Consider the following 14,726-nt stretch of genomic DNA (forward strand, 5'->3'; position numbering starts at 1 on the left):
ATTAAATGCTTTTGTCCATTACATTTCCCATGATTCCTGGCTTAAATGAAAAGGTGTGTCCATTACATTTCCCATAATTCTTAGCATCAATAAAGGGATGTGTCAATTTTATTTCCCATAATTCCTGGCATGAAAAAATAGGTGTGTCCATTTCATTTCCCATAATTCCTGGTATCGGTGAACCTCCAGATCTGCTCAGGGCTCTTTAAAGCGGGATTGTCACCATAAAAATCAAATTTCAACAGCAACTGGTCTGAGTATATTAAGTGATAAAGTTGCTAATCCTGCATTAAAAACTGCTGTTTTTGAAGTTATGATTTTAAGTTATCACATACCTTAGGAGCACTGGCCCTTTACTAGCCATTGCCATTCAGTTGCATGCTGGGGGTTCTTTTTATCTAATATATTCCTCCTCTTCCTTTTATTTCCCTGCCTAGCTGCCTAGTTTAAACATTATCTTCTGCTCACTTGTGTTTACAAGCAAGGCTGAGGTGACTCAGCGATTGGAGGAGAAAAGAAAAAAAAGTTAAGGGAAGAAATTAAATCAGTATTTAGCCTCAAACTGTGGGCAAAAGACATGGTTCCCACCAGGAACATAATTACCTTCATTTACTATATAAAATTCACTGAAAACAAAACGTGGACAGTACAACACATGTGTTATGTAAGTAGATCAAGTATTTATCTACTTATATATATATATATATATATGTGTTTTTTTTTCCCCTGACATAGTATGGCTGATCCTACTGCTTTAACAAATATAGAGCAGTGCTTCCCAACCCTGTCTTCAATGCCCACCAACAGTGCATGTTTTCCAGGAAACCACTACCATTCACAGGTGTGGTAATTAGTGGTTAAAGGGAACCAGAGGCCCCAGAAAGAAGCTTTTATATATACCTGGGGCTTCCTCCAGCCCTATACGCACGGATTGCTCCCACGCCGCCCTCCTCCGCTTCCTGTATCTGGCGGTACCGGGTCCTGTAGTTTCGGCCAGTCGGCGGCAGCATGCAGACAATTGTCCGCATCACAGGGGCTCCCGGCATACCTGTACGCGTGCAGCTGCATACTGCGCAGCCACACGCGTAAGGGTATGGAGGGGCCCCTGCTCATGCAGACATTTGGCCGCGTCCGCCGGAAGTGACGGGACCCGGTACCGGCGATCCAGGAAGCGGAGGATGGCGGCGTGGGAGCGATCCATGCGTATGGGGCTGGGAGAAGCCCCAGGTATGTTTAAAATCCTTTTTTTTTTCTTTTTACGATTCCGGTGTCTCTGGTTCCCTTTAAAGAATGCTGATTAAAGCGGACCCGACCTCAGAACTTCTTCTCTGCTCTAAAAAGGTACGCAACAGCATAATAACCTTTAAAGAAAAAACTTGTCTTTGTTACAGCTGATACCAATCCTAAATTCAATCTGCAGTGTGTCTACTTCCTGCTTTCATGGAAGCAGATATAAGGTTAACATCTTGTGTTTACAAATTAGCTGCTTTGCCGAGGCAGTCAGCTGGCACAGCTGAGATATCAAATTACAGTGGTGAACAGTCACAGATGAGGGGGAATTAGACAGGTTAAACTCTTTAAATACATACAGGGTGCATTTCTCTATGTATTCTTTCTGTCCTGTGCAAGAGTTCAGGGACACTTTACCTACTTAAAGGACCACTATCGCGAAAAAGTAGGGAGTTAAAAAATGTGACAGATGACAGGTTTTGGGCCAGTCCATCTTTTTAAGGGGGGTTCTCAGGGCTTTCTTTGTTTTCAACAGCATTTCCTGAACAGCAGTTGCAAAATATAACTGACATAATAGTGTGCAAGTGATTAGGGAGGCTGGCTGGTATCTTGCTATTTTGGCAGTTAAACTGCTGTTCAGGAAATGCTGTTGAAAACAAAGAAAGCCCTGAGAATCCCCCTTAAAAAGATGGACTGGCCCAAAACCTGTCATCTGTCACATTTTTTTTAACTGCCTACTTTTTCCGCGATAGTGGTCCTTTAAGGACCAAGCTAATTGAAATCTATGCCCTGTTCTGGTGGTCACCTGGCTGGCAGGGCGTAGATTTTAATTAGCTGCGCGCTTCCGCCGTTTCCATCGCTCCCGCTGATCTCGCTGCTTAATCCCCGCCGTCTGTCGCTGCAGCTCACTGGCTCTGCCTGTCTCTATGACAGCTGAGCACTGGTCAGGGGCTGATTTCATTGGCTTACATTGAAAGACAGGGTCAGGAGCCAATGAAAGCGGCTCCTGACTGGCTCACAGGAACTCCGACGTCATAGAAACGGTAGAGTGGGTGGCCCAGGATCCCGACGTACGGCGGTTGCGATGGGTATGTGCGGCGATTCGTCGGGATTCCGTCGTTTCTGTACCAGCTGTCTCTAGTCCTTAAGGGGGCAGAGACCGCTTGTACTTAAAGAGAACCAGAGATGAAGCACCCTCTTGTATTTTACCTTATAAATCAATGGGAACATGACAGTAAACACCTAATCTGCTCTTTGTTTCATTGTTCTCTGTTTAATCCAGGGCTGTGGAGTCGGTCCAAAAATCCACCGACTCCGACTCCTCAGTTTAGGATTCCACCGACTCCGACTCCACGACTCCGACTCCTCTAATTTGCATATTACAATTTTGTTGATTAACAGTATGTAACATGAAATTCGTCTCTTAACTGCCAACGCTTAGGAATTTTACAAGACAGCTGAAGTGAGAAGGATATGTAGACTACTATATGTATTCCCTTTAGACTAAAACTAGTCCTTGGTAAGAGTACTTGTAAAAAGGTACAAACTGGAACAAAGAACATCTATCAGGCCCTAGGCAATGTAAGTGTGGGTACATGTAAGAGTGATGTGCAGGTGCTCTGCAGGGGAATAAGGAGATTCTTCCTCTCTTACACATTCTTCATACACAATCTGAACCAGGTTTATGGGTGATAGACAACACCTCTGTGTTCAATGTGCACAGCATTCTCAGTGGATTCCCTGCAGCTCTGTGGGGAGAGCATATGTAGAGTTTAGTACTACTGTGTAACAAAGTAAACCTGAGACAGATGAAATTAAAGTTTTATACATACCTGGGGCTTCCTCCAGCCGCCTTCAGGATAATCAGTCCGTCGTTGTCCTCCTCCACCACCTGGATCTTCTGCTATGAGTCCAGGTAATTGAGCCAGTCGGACGTAGTGCGCATGCACACACTCCGCCGCCAGGAGCATACTACACCTGTGCAGCACTATTGCGCAGGTGCAGAATGTTCCTGGCTGTGGGAGCGGCATTTGGCCGGACAGCGCTGACTGGCTGAATTACCAGGACTCATATCAGAAGATCCGGGTGGTGGAGGACAGCGAGGGACTGATTAGCCTGAAGGGGGCTGGAGGAAGCCCCAGGTATGTATAAAACTTTACTTTTCATCCGTCTCAGGTACCCTTTAATTTGTAGTCACCAAACCAAATTTTAACAACATATCAAATTATTTGATTTCATGAGCAAAGGGAGTGCATACATTTGCATAAATCAGCATCAGTGCAGAATTATTTCCATCTCATTGACTATCTCTATTAGTGACACAGCTACACATCAGGCTTTATTCTTACAGCATAGATGTTATTTAGTATATATAAGGGCTTGTTTCCACTATAGCGAATCCGCATGCGGGCACTGCATGCGGATTCGCATACTTAATGTTAGTGGATGGGGCTGTTTCCACGTGTGCGGCGGCGGCGGCGTTTTTCGGTGCGGGGAAAATCTGCACGACAGGGTCGTGCAGATTCGCGTGCGGCAGGAATGCGGGCGAATCGCCGCTAATGTATTCAATAGGGAAATCGCATGCGGCTTTGTCATGCGGATTTCCCCGCGATTTCGCATGCGATTTCGCATGAAAGCCAATGGAACTTAACACAGGCAGTGACATGGTTAAATTCGCATGGCTCCTTGCCATGCGAAATCGCATGCGAAATCGCGGGGAAATCCGCATGGGGAAACGCAGCCGCATGCGGTTTCTTCAGCGGTGGAATCCAGGCGATTCTGCACCGCTACAGTGGAAACAAGCCCTAAGAGATTGCTGTGTACACATCATATATACAGTCACAATCAGATATGTATATCTGACCTTAAAAATACGGGGACTGCTTTATTGAAGCAGCACAAGTAACTAATTTTGATTGGTTTATTTCATTTTTGTGGACTAAGCACAGCTATTACTGTATATATACTGTATATATACATTATTTTTAATGACTATTATCTGAGAAATAGAACATTTTATCATATTTTCTATTTTAATTACAGTTACAAATTCATTAGGAGTCGGTGCATTTTTTCCTGACTCCGACTCCAGGCACCCAAAATTGCCCGACTCCACGACTCCGACTCCACGACTCCGACTCCACAGCCTTGCTTTAATCTGACTGTTATCACCTCTGATAAGAATCCCTGACTGAGCATTCAGTCTAGCTTTGCTACTGAATGATTGATTATAGCTGAGTCTGTCTTCTCTGGTGTCTTTTCAAGCCCAAGCCTGCCCCCTTGTGGCTCTACTATAATGACTCAGCTATAATTATTCCCTGCACAGCCAGACTGAATGCTCAGTCCGGACTTCTTATCACAGCTGATAACAGACACTTTTAGCAGTGAGGATGAAACAGAGAGCATGGTAAGTGTTTTCTCTAATGTTCTTACTGATATATATGGTAAAATACACAAGGGTGCTTCGTCTCTGGTTCCCTTTAAGTGGTTAAAGTCAATGGGAATTGATAACAAAAACAAAAATCAGCCAAATACTTAACTAAAGAGGGAGAAGGTCCCCATTCCAGCGCTGGCTCCCCCAGTAGCAGTATCTGTCCAATTTGTCAAATACTGCTCTCTCTGCCGCCGAAGGAGGCTTCTGAAGTCTTCAGGAGTCCTAGTCCTCCAGAAGACTGGCTGCTCCATACTGTGCACCCGCACGTATGCAGTATGGAGCCGCCTGACTTTTTGGAGGACTCCGCTCCCAAAGACTTCCAAAATCCCCCTTGACGGGATTCAAACGGGGCAGCCAGCGCTTAAAGGGAGACGAAGAACCCTCATGTATTTTACCATATCATTAGAGAAAACACCTACCCTGCTCTCTGTTTCATCCTTCACTGCTCAGCCTGCTTCTAATCAGCCCTGATAAAATCCCCGACTGAGCATTCAGTCTGGCTTTGCTCAGGAATATTTATAGCTCAGTCTGTGTTCTCTCATGTCTTTTCAAGTATAAGCCTGCCCCCTGCTGGCTCTGCTCAGGAATCATTATAGCTGAGTCATTGTAGCAAAGCCAGACTGAATGCTCAGTCATGGATTTTATCAGGTCTGATAAGAAACAAGCTGAGCAGTGCAGAATGAAACAGAGAGCAGTGTAGGTGTTTTCTCTAATGTTCCCACTAATCTATATGGTAAAGTACTTGAGGGTGACTTGTCTCTGGTTCACTTTAAAGAGACACTGAAGCAAGACTAAATCTCGCTCCCAGGTCTTATATATAGCAGGGGCACGTGTGCCCCTGCTAAAATGCCGCTATCCCGCGGCTTAACGGGGGTCCCTTCACCCCCAACCCACCCCCCGCAAAAGTTGGTCGTAAAATGGTCGTAGGGAAAACTCTTCCTGGAGGCAGGGCTAACGGCTGCAGCCCTGCCTCCCAGCGCGTCTATCAGACGCGCATCGCCACCTCTCCCCCGCCCCTCTCAGTGAAGGAAGACTGAGAGGGGCGGGGGAGAGGCGGAGATACGCGTCTGACAGACGCGCATGGGGCAGGGCTGCGGCGGTTAGCCCTGCCCCAACCAGGAAGCGCTCCCCCGCTGCACGGTGGGGGTTTGGGGGGACAAGGACCCCCGTTAAGCCGCGCTATAGCGGCGTTTTAGCAGGGGCACGCATGCCCCTGCTAGCTATGAGGTCTGAAGCGAGATCTATTCTCGCTTCAGACTCTCTTTAACAGATGGGACCGTAAGAGGAGCGGGACCCAGAGCTTTCTCTCTCCATAGGTAAGTATCTGGCTGATTTTTTTTTTTCCTTTTAAGCGATTTCCATTGACTTTATCTACTCCTGTAGATTTCCAGAAAACATGCCCTGTTGGTGATACTTGAGGACAGGTTAGGAGAGTCACTGATAAGGAGTTTAAAACTTTATTGGATGCCTGTAGTTCTATGTGACACTTGTGTGGTTTGTGTTGTGGAATGAGTGACGTGGTATCAGTTACTCAGGGGATGGCAGGACACGCAGCGGTGTGCATTGTTCTGTCTAGCGCTATGCTTCTTATCTCCGGTGCTCAGTATAGTCTCTCTAGTGGAGAGCTCTTATGTAGCCCCAGATCCCTGCCTGACCTCCCGCCATTGTCTCCGCTGCAATCAGCCACAGCCTGTTATTGTAACCCTCACATCTGGAAGCTTTTAGCTTTCCCCGCGTGCCACCTGTGCCAGCCGCTCTCAGGCCGCCTTTACATACCTCCCTAATGCACCGTGCGGCACTCCAGCTCCGAGATCACGAGGATGCCCGATCGCTAACCTTCTGTTCTGTCCCGCTCACGGCTTTCTGCTCTCAGCTCAGTACCTAAAATAACCTTCATTCTGAAGCACTGTGCATAAACCAGCCAAGGATGCTACATCCGAATGAGAAAAGAAATAACCAAAATAGTTCAGGCTACAAGATGGATCTTTGTTTGTGAGTGAGGTTTGGAAGCGCATGTTCATTTAAAATTGCAAGATGGAGCTGTTTTATGGAAATAGGCCAATAAAAAAAAAATGACAGGAAGTGCTGTTAATTGGGACATTTCAAAGATGCACACAAATTTCATGAAGTTTGCGTGCAAATGGGAATTATTTGTGTTTTGTTGACCATCCGTATGTGAAGAGAAAGAATAAACACTCAAATCAAATCAAAGTTGGCTTTATTGGCATGACCAAGATTCATACAGGTATTGCCAAAGCAAGGGGAGAAGGGGACATGGAAGGGGGTGGGGTAGGGGGTCAATGGCTAAGCAGTCTGTGGACATTTTTTAGGTTTAGGGCAGGGATCTCAAACTCACGGCCCGCAGGCTATTTGCGGCCCTCGATACAATATTTTGTGGCCCTCGCCGGCAAAAGCTTCCTTATAGTTCGCTTCAGTGCTCCCAAAGAATCCGCCGCATCCCCGACGCTAAACGAGGGCTGCAGAGCCCCCAAATCGCCCGGGGGGCAACCCGCCGGCATTTCCTGGAAGGGGCAGAGCTGAAAGCTCTGCCCCTCCTGGCGTCAATCGCCGCACGGATCACCACCTCTCCCCGCCCCTCTCTGTGAAGGAAGAGTGAGAGGGGCGGACAGAGGCGGCGATGCGCCGCGATTGTGAAATTCCTTATGCGGCCCAGCCTCATCCTGACTTTGCCTCCTGCAGCCCCCAGGTAAATTGAGTTTGAGACCCCTGGTTTAGGGCCTGTACACACTGCTGCGCTTGCGCTGCATTTTTAAAAACGAATTTGTTTTTAAAATCGCAAGGTCTTTTGAAAATCGTGATGACCTGTACACACTGGTGCGATGCATTTTTAGAAAAACGCAATCGCAGTGCCTGCTGCGCTTTTTTAAGCGTATCACTTGAAAAACGCATGAAAAAACGCAATGCAATGCGATTCCATTGCGTTTTTCAGAAGTCGGTATCCCAGAAGACTCTGCAATTTCCTGCTTCCTGTTGAAATGTAAACTAGGAAAAACCAAAGGATTCTTTAATTCTTTAGCCAATCAGCAATTACAAGAACAAAACGCAAACGCATCAAAAGCACATGCGCTTGCGATTTTGCTTGTGTTTTTAAGTGTGTAGAGGCCCTTACAGTTCCGTTATGCTCCTCTCAGTCTGTGGCATGCTGTGACATAGTGCGCAGGGATTGTCACTGTGGATTCCTCTTCTCCCAGTAAGATATTTGTTTTTCTCTCATCTTGTAATGTGAGAAAGTCTGGGAATAGTTCCATACATTTCTTAAAGGGAAGGTTCACGGTGCATTAAAAAAAAATGCTAATCCACTTACCTGGGGCTTCCTCCAGCCCGTGGCAGGCAGGACGTGCCCTCGCCGCCGCTCCGCAGGCTCTCGGTCTCCTCCGGTGGCTCACCCGACCTGGCCAGGCCGGCTGCCAGGTCGGGCTCTTCTGCGCTCCAAAATGCGCCTCACGTGGGCGCACCTACGTCATCGGACATCCTCCGGGCTGTACTACGCATGTGTAGAACTACTGAGCCTGCGCAGTACAGCCCGGAGGATGTCCGATGACGTCAGCGCGCCCGTGTGAGGCGCATTTTGGAGCGCAAAAGAGCCCGACCTGGCAGCCGGCTTGGCCAGGTAGGGTGCGCCACTGGAGGCGACCGGGAGCCTGCTGAGCGGCGCCGAGGGCACGTCCTGCCTGCCACGGGCTGGAGGAAGACCCAGGTAAGTGGATTAGCATTTTTTTTTTTAATGGACCGTGAACCTTCCCTTTAAAGTAAGTGTCCCTGGTTGCAGTATGTTTGGGGCAGTGCAGCAGGAAGTGGCTTTCATCCTCATGGGTCTTCTGCTCCCAGTGTTGGCATAGTCTCTTCTCCCTGGGTTTGTATGTCACTCACACTCTGGAACCTTGGTTTGCGAGCATAATTTGTTCCAGAAACCTGCTTGTAATCCAAAGCACTCTTATATTAAAGCAACTTTCTCCATTAGAATTATTGGAAAGCCAGGTGATTCAGTCCACAATCCAAAAACAGTTATAGTAAAACAGTATTAAAAAAATGCAAACAAGACTTTCACTGTAACTAACAGAATCGTGTACAGTGTGTGTGTGTACAGTGTGTGTGTGTACAGTGTGTGTGTGTACAGTGTGTGTGTGCAGTGTGTGTGTACAGTGTGTGTGTACAGTGTGTGTGTACAGTGTGTGTGTGTGTACGTACAGTGTGTGTGTACAGTGTGTACAGTGTGTGTGTGTGTGTACAGTGTGTGTACAGTGTGTGTACTTTGTGTGTGTGTGTGTGTGTGTACAGTGTGTGTGTGTGTGTGTGTACAGTGTGTGTGTCTGTCTGTCTCTCTAGCAAGGAACTTATCTAATGACAGTTACTTTTGAGGATTTCATGGAAATGTGACTTTGCACAGTCTCTACACTCATATTAAGTCCAATCCAAAAGAAGAACTACTATCCGCCTCTCAGTTGTGATGATGTGATGTATGTATACTTCTATTTTTATTTTTATTTTTTTTGCTTTGTATATCAAGTCAAAATTTCACAAAAACTTTTGCTTGTAAAGCAAAGTGCTATTTTTTATTTATTGAAGTATTTATATAACGCCAACATATTACGCAGTGCTGTAGAGTATATTGTCTTGTCACTAACTGTCCCTCAGAGGGGCTCACATTCTAATCCCTCCCATAGTCTTATGTCTATGTATGTATTGTGTAGTGCATGTCTAGGGCCAATTTAGGGGGACGCCAATTAACTTATCTGTATGTTGTTGGAATGTGTGTGTGTGTGTGTGTGTGGGGGGGGAAACCGGAGTGCCCGGAGGAAACCCACGCAGACACAGGGAGAACATACAAACTCCTTGCATATGTTGACCTTGCTGGGAGTCGAACCGGAGACCCAGCGCTGCAAGGCAAGAGCGCTAACCACTACGTCACAGTGCTGTCCATGCTTTTAAACCAAGTTACTCTCAGTCCAAGGTTTCACAGTATATACTGTATATGTCTTTAGGTTTATTGATGCAAAAGCAGAAACACCTGTAGAAGTCTGTAGCAGTCTAAGGGTTAAACCATCCAATAAATGTATAACTCTTTTTCAGGATTTGGTTGAGTCCTCTATATCCTAAACTCCCGGAAGGTTCTTCCTCCCTCGCTGGAGAATCCGTCACCAACTTCAGGGCGGACCTCATGGCGTATTTGGGATCGTATAACTCTACCAGCCTGCGCGAATGGATGGATATCATTAAGCAGCACGATCTGTCAGAGACCAGGTCAGATAACGCAGATTCTTATTCCGGACAACAAACCTATGATACCTCTGTCAGAGGAGAGGAAGAGGGAATCTAAAACTTCACTTTTAATATTCTGATTAAAACATCTAATGTGAACCAGAGACGAAGCATCCTCATGTATTTTACCATATATATCAGTGGGAACATTAGAGAAAACACCCTGCTTTCTGTTTCATTCTGCACTGCACAGCTTGTTTCTTATCAGACCTGATAAAATCCCTGACTGAGCATTCAGTCTGGCTTTGCTATAATGACTCAGCTATAATGATTCCTGAGCAGAGCCACAAGGGGGCAGGCTTGGGTTTGAAAATACAGCACAGAAGACAGACTCAGCTATACAAATTCCTGAGCAAAGCCAGACTGCATGCTCAGTCGGTGATTTTATCAGGGCTGATTAGAAGCAATTTGAACAGTAAATAATGAAACAGAGAGCAGAGTAGGTGTGTTCTCTAATGTTCCCACTAATATATATGGTAAAATGCATGAGTGTGCTTCGTCTCTGGTTCCCTTTAAAGAGGGCCTGTAGTGACAAATAGTAGAATACAGTAAATGAGTCAGGAGGATACCCACTTTTACAGTAATTTTCCTAGTCTCAGCATCAGAAACACTTTATATAGCTACAGCTTATATTGCGGTATATTGGTATGTAGCCCCGCCCTCCTAGTGATGCTTAGCCTAGGCTTTTTAGTTATGTGGAATTCTCCTCCTCCCAGAACATTCCGAGAGACCAGGCATTTGTACTTGCTTTGGAATTCTCAGAAACAAACATTCCATAGAGCTGCACCTGGCAGCACATATGCCGCCCCCACAGATCTAGTTAATGGTCTTAAAGTGTATCAGAGACGAGTAAAGTTAAAAGTTTTATACATTCCTGGGGCTTCCTCCAGCCCCATCCACACGGATCCCTCCCACGCCGCCGTCCTCAGTCTTCTCCAGCTCTGGTACCGGGTCCTGTAACTTCGGACAGTCGATGCAAGCCCAGTGCACTCCATTTGTCTCTCTCTCCGGCAGAGAATAGTACTGTGCAGGAGGGAGTGCTTTGCACATGCGTCAAATTGGCCACGAATGCCGAAGTTACAGGACCCGGTACTGGAGCTGGAGAAGACTGGGGACGGTGGCGTGGGAGCAATCCGTGTGGATGGGGCTGGAGGAAGCCCCAGGTATGTATACCATTTTTACTTTACTCCTCTCTGGTTTCCTTTTACAAGGACTCCGAGCACCTCTCATGGGTAAGCCTTTAAGACTCCGACCAGTACTGCAAAGTATTTAAAGTGGACCCAAATTAAAAGTACAAGATTTCAGAAATAAAATCTATTTTCTAAAGTATAATAATAAATAGGAGCCTTTTTTCAGCTGCATGATGACAAATATAAAATATTTTACATTTATTGGAGGAACCCCTCCCTTCCTTTCATATTGCCGGCAAATAATCCGGCAAACTGGTGGAGTAGGTGGTGTCCGGCAAAGGAGGAATTGCTAATGGCTGCCCCCAGTATAACTCTAGCTATGAACAGAGAAGGCTGAAAAGCATGCACTGAAATGCTCATAGGCTTGAAGGAGTGTTTATTTATCTTTGTATGTGTCAGAGTGGTGCAACTAAATATTTTGAATTAAAAAAAAATGTTTGGTTTGGGTCCGCTTTAAAGATTCATACTTTTCTGTACCTTGTGCTCTCCTCTTTCTACACCAAATAGTTTTCGTTCGATTTCAATTTAAAAATCGTGGCTGCCATCTTGGCTCTGTTATAACTTCTGGGTCACCCCTGTCTTCTCTGTTAGAGAAATGCATCACTGAATGAAGCAGGAAGAGGAAGTGAAACGCATGGCCATTGCAAGAGGCTCCTCTAGAGGGGTCATAGCACGACTTTGTTGGAAGTCGTCTGGTTTAAAGGCATGCCCATGAGAGGTGCTCGGAGTCCCTTTAAAGGACAACTGAAGTGAGAGGGATATGGAGGCCGCCATGTTTATTTCCTTAGCCATAGGCCGTGAACAAGCATGCAGATCATGTGCTCTGATAGAAGTGAGACTGGATTTGCCGCCTGCTGGTTTCAGGGGTGATGGAGACACTACTGATGCACAAAAGATCAGCAGGACAGCCAGGCAACTGGTTTTGTTTTAAAAGGGAATAAGTATGGCATCCTCCATATTCCTCACTTCATTTGTCCTTTAATTAGATGTTTTAATCTGTATATGAAAAAGTAAGATTACGCACACAGTGACCGCTGCCTTTCGTTCCCTGTGACAGCAGAAAAGCAACGGATCGTAAAATGGGTATGATTCACTGTAACTATTAATGGGTGTGTTTTGCAGTAATGCACTGCATACAGTGAGTTACCATGCCACAACCTGTTATACCGCAAAGCTCCTGCCGCCCTGTGACTGGCCCATAGATGGAGCAACGTTACAAAGCAGCCGTTACATTACAACCCAAGGCACCACTGTGAACATGGCCTTAAAGGGAACCTAAAGTTAACTGGGAAAAAAAAAAAGTTTCACTTACCTGGAGAATTCTACCAGCCCCCTGCATGCCGACTTGGAACAATCCTTGCAGGAAGCTCCTGGCGGCAAGAGGACGCGAGCAGGGGCAGTGGCCGGCAAATGCCTGTGTCGCTGAAATCGAAACTCTGCCACTGCGGGGTACCGGAGGATCGTTCCAGGACTGTGCGGGCACAGGTTTACTGCATTGGGCTGGTAGAAGCTCCAGGAAGTGACTCTCTAACCCCCCCAACCCCCCCCCCCCCCCCCCACCAGTTTAGTTTCGGTTCCCTTTAAAGGGAAACTGAAGCGAGAACAATTATTTAGAATTAACACTTGATGTACCTGAAAATAAATATTATATACTTACCTCACCGTCAGTTCCTCTCAGAGGCTCACCATTTTCTTCTTACAGTGATCCCTTCCAGTTCTGACAATATTTTGTCAACTGAAATATACCAGTTGCTGTCTGTTTCCGTATGGCTCAAGTGGATGATATTAACAACTTAACAGTGTGCTGACCAGGAAGCTGTTATGGGATTTTAGCCATTTTCAAAATGGAGGACAGAGAATTCCATTAATCACAGTAGGAGAGGAGAAAGAGATTGAGGAGTAGACTATTTATGGCTTCAATTCATCAAGCATTACCGCATTCGGTAATGCTGAAAACAGCTGACTTAACGGAGCACTTAAGGAAATGTTAATTCATCAAAGCTGTTACCGAATGAGAAGCTGAAATGACAGAGCAATGAGATAAATTACCGACTTGTGCTCAACACATGTCAGCAAATGTCAGTAAATGTTAATTCATCAAGGTTACCACATTCGCTAACACATTCGGTGATTATCTCCAGCTCTCCCCTGTTGTTACAGGCTTCGAAAGCCTTCTGTGTGAATGTTTTCATGATTAGCAGGAGCAGGCAGCCAATAGAAACAGCCCCTGTTCTCCTGCAAGTGCCGCTGATAGGTGCTGATAGGTCACAGGCTTCTCCACACAAGCTTCCAGACCCCCCAGGCAGTGAGCAGAGAGAACAGTGGTGTAACCCTTTGAGTCCCGGTTTGAATATGCAAAGATGCAAGTGGTGAAATCACCAAGCATGGCATTTGTAATGTCTCCAGGAAGTTTATCTACGTTGTGGCAAATAAGTAAAATGTTAAGAAACACTGATGGACAGATTCAGAGCAGCAGAGGCAGTATAAGTAACAGTAACTATAACACCTTTACATCTAAAGGGATGTCTGGATGCCTTCTATTGTTATCAGCTTGTAACAACACAGAGACATTCCAAGCTGCTCTGCACCACTCTGCTGTTATCTAACAGCCTTTGATGAACTGAAGCCGTAGTACTTCGGTAACGTAACGAACCTCTACCACACATGGGAAAATATTGATGAATTAGCACAGTGAAGTGTAAAATACCGAATGCGGTATTTTAAGGACTGGGATTTTGTTATCGAACACCCTTTGATGTTATATATTTATCAAATGTTTTATCAATAAATCTATAACATTTTAGTGAATTCAAAATTAGATTTTACCCATGAGGTAAATTATCAAACGTTTGATAAAGTGTTTGATAAAGCTTAGTGAATTGAGGCCTATGCAGGAGGTAAGTATGACCTGCAGGAGGTAAGTATGCAGGAGGTAAGTATGACCTGCAGGAGGTAAATATGACCTGTGTATGGTTATTTTGACTTTTTATTCTCCGTTCAGGTTCTCTTTAAGCTTGAGACTCCCTCTTACTTTCCTCTGAGATAGGTATCATATTTGTGCAGAGACCATGACTAACCATGGTAATGACTGCAAGAAAAAGGGATTTGTTTGCAGGTCTGCTGGGGCAAACCAGAGCTTTTGCCCACGATTTTTACGGACCACTATCGCGAAAAAAGTAGGCAGTTATAATCTGACATAACCGACAGGTTTTGGGCCAGTCCATTCCTCATGGGGGATTCTCAGGGTTTTCTTTGTTTGCAACAGCATTTCCTTTACAGCAGTTGTAAGAGACCAGCCAGCCTCCCTATTTACTTGCTAAGACTTTTGTCAGTTTGACTTTGCAACTGCTGTTCAAATACCATTGAAAACGAAGAAAACCCTGAGAATCCCCCATGAGGAGATGGACTGGCCCAAAACCTGTCGGTTCTATCAGATTTTAACTGCCTATTTCTCTCATCATACTCCAGGACAGCTCACCTGTGATTACCATTGAGTCCCTCCCCTATGGAAACAAATGCAAATTAAATCAATCAATCAATCAGCCCTTGGTCTCACCCTATATAGCCAGTCCCCTCCTTCCCATCATCAGTTC

General features: G+C 45.7%; 1 protein-coding gene across 1 annotated transcript in view; it reads left to right on the forward strand.

Annotated features, from left to right (window-relative positions):
• The window catches only part of TDP1 (tyrosyl-DNA phosphodiesterase 1), a 202,058-nt gene that overhangs the window by 35,884 nt on the left and 151,448 nt on the right, over positions 1 to 14,726 (forward strand). Inside the window, exon 8 of the mRNA XM_068254565.1 lies at positions 9,755 to 9,925. Coding sequence (XP_068110666.1) covers positions 9,755 to 9,925 — 171 coding nt within the window. The remainder of the gene's footprint in view (positions 1 to 9,754; positions 9,926 to 14,726) is intronic.

The sequence above is a fragment of the Hyperolius riggenbachi genome, chromosome 9 (genome assembly GCF_040937935.1).
Source record: "Hyperolius riggenbachi isolate aHypRig1 chromosome 9, aHypRig1.pri, whole genome shotgun sequence".
Taxonomy (NCBI): Eukaryota; Metazoa; Chordata; class Amphibia; order Anura; family Hyperoliidae; genus Hyperolius; species Hyperolius riggenbachi.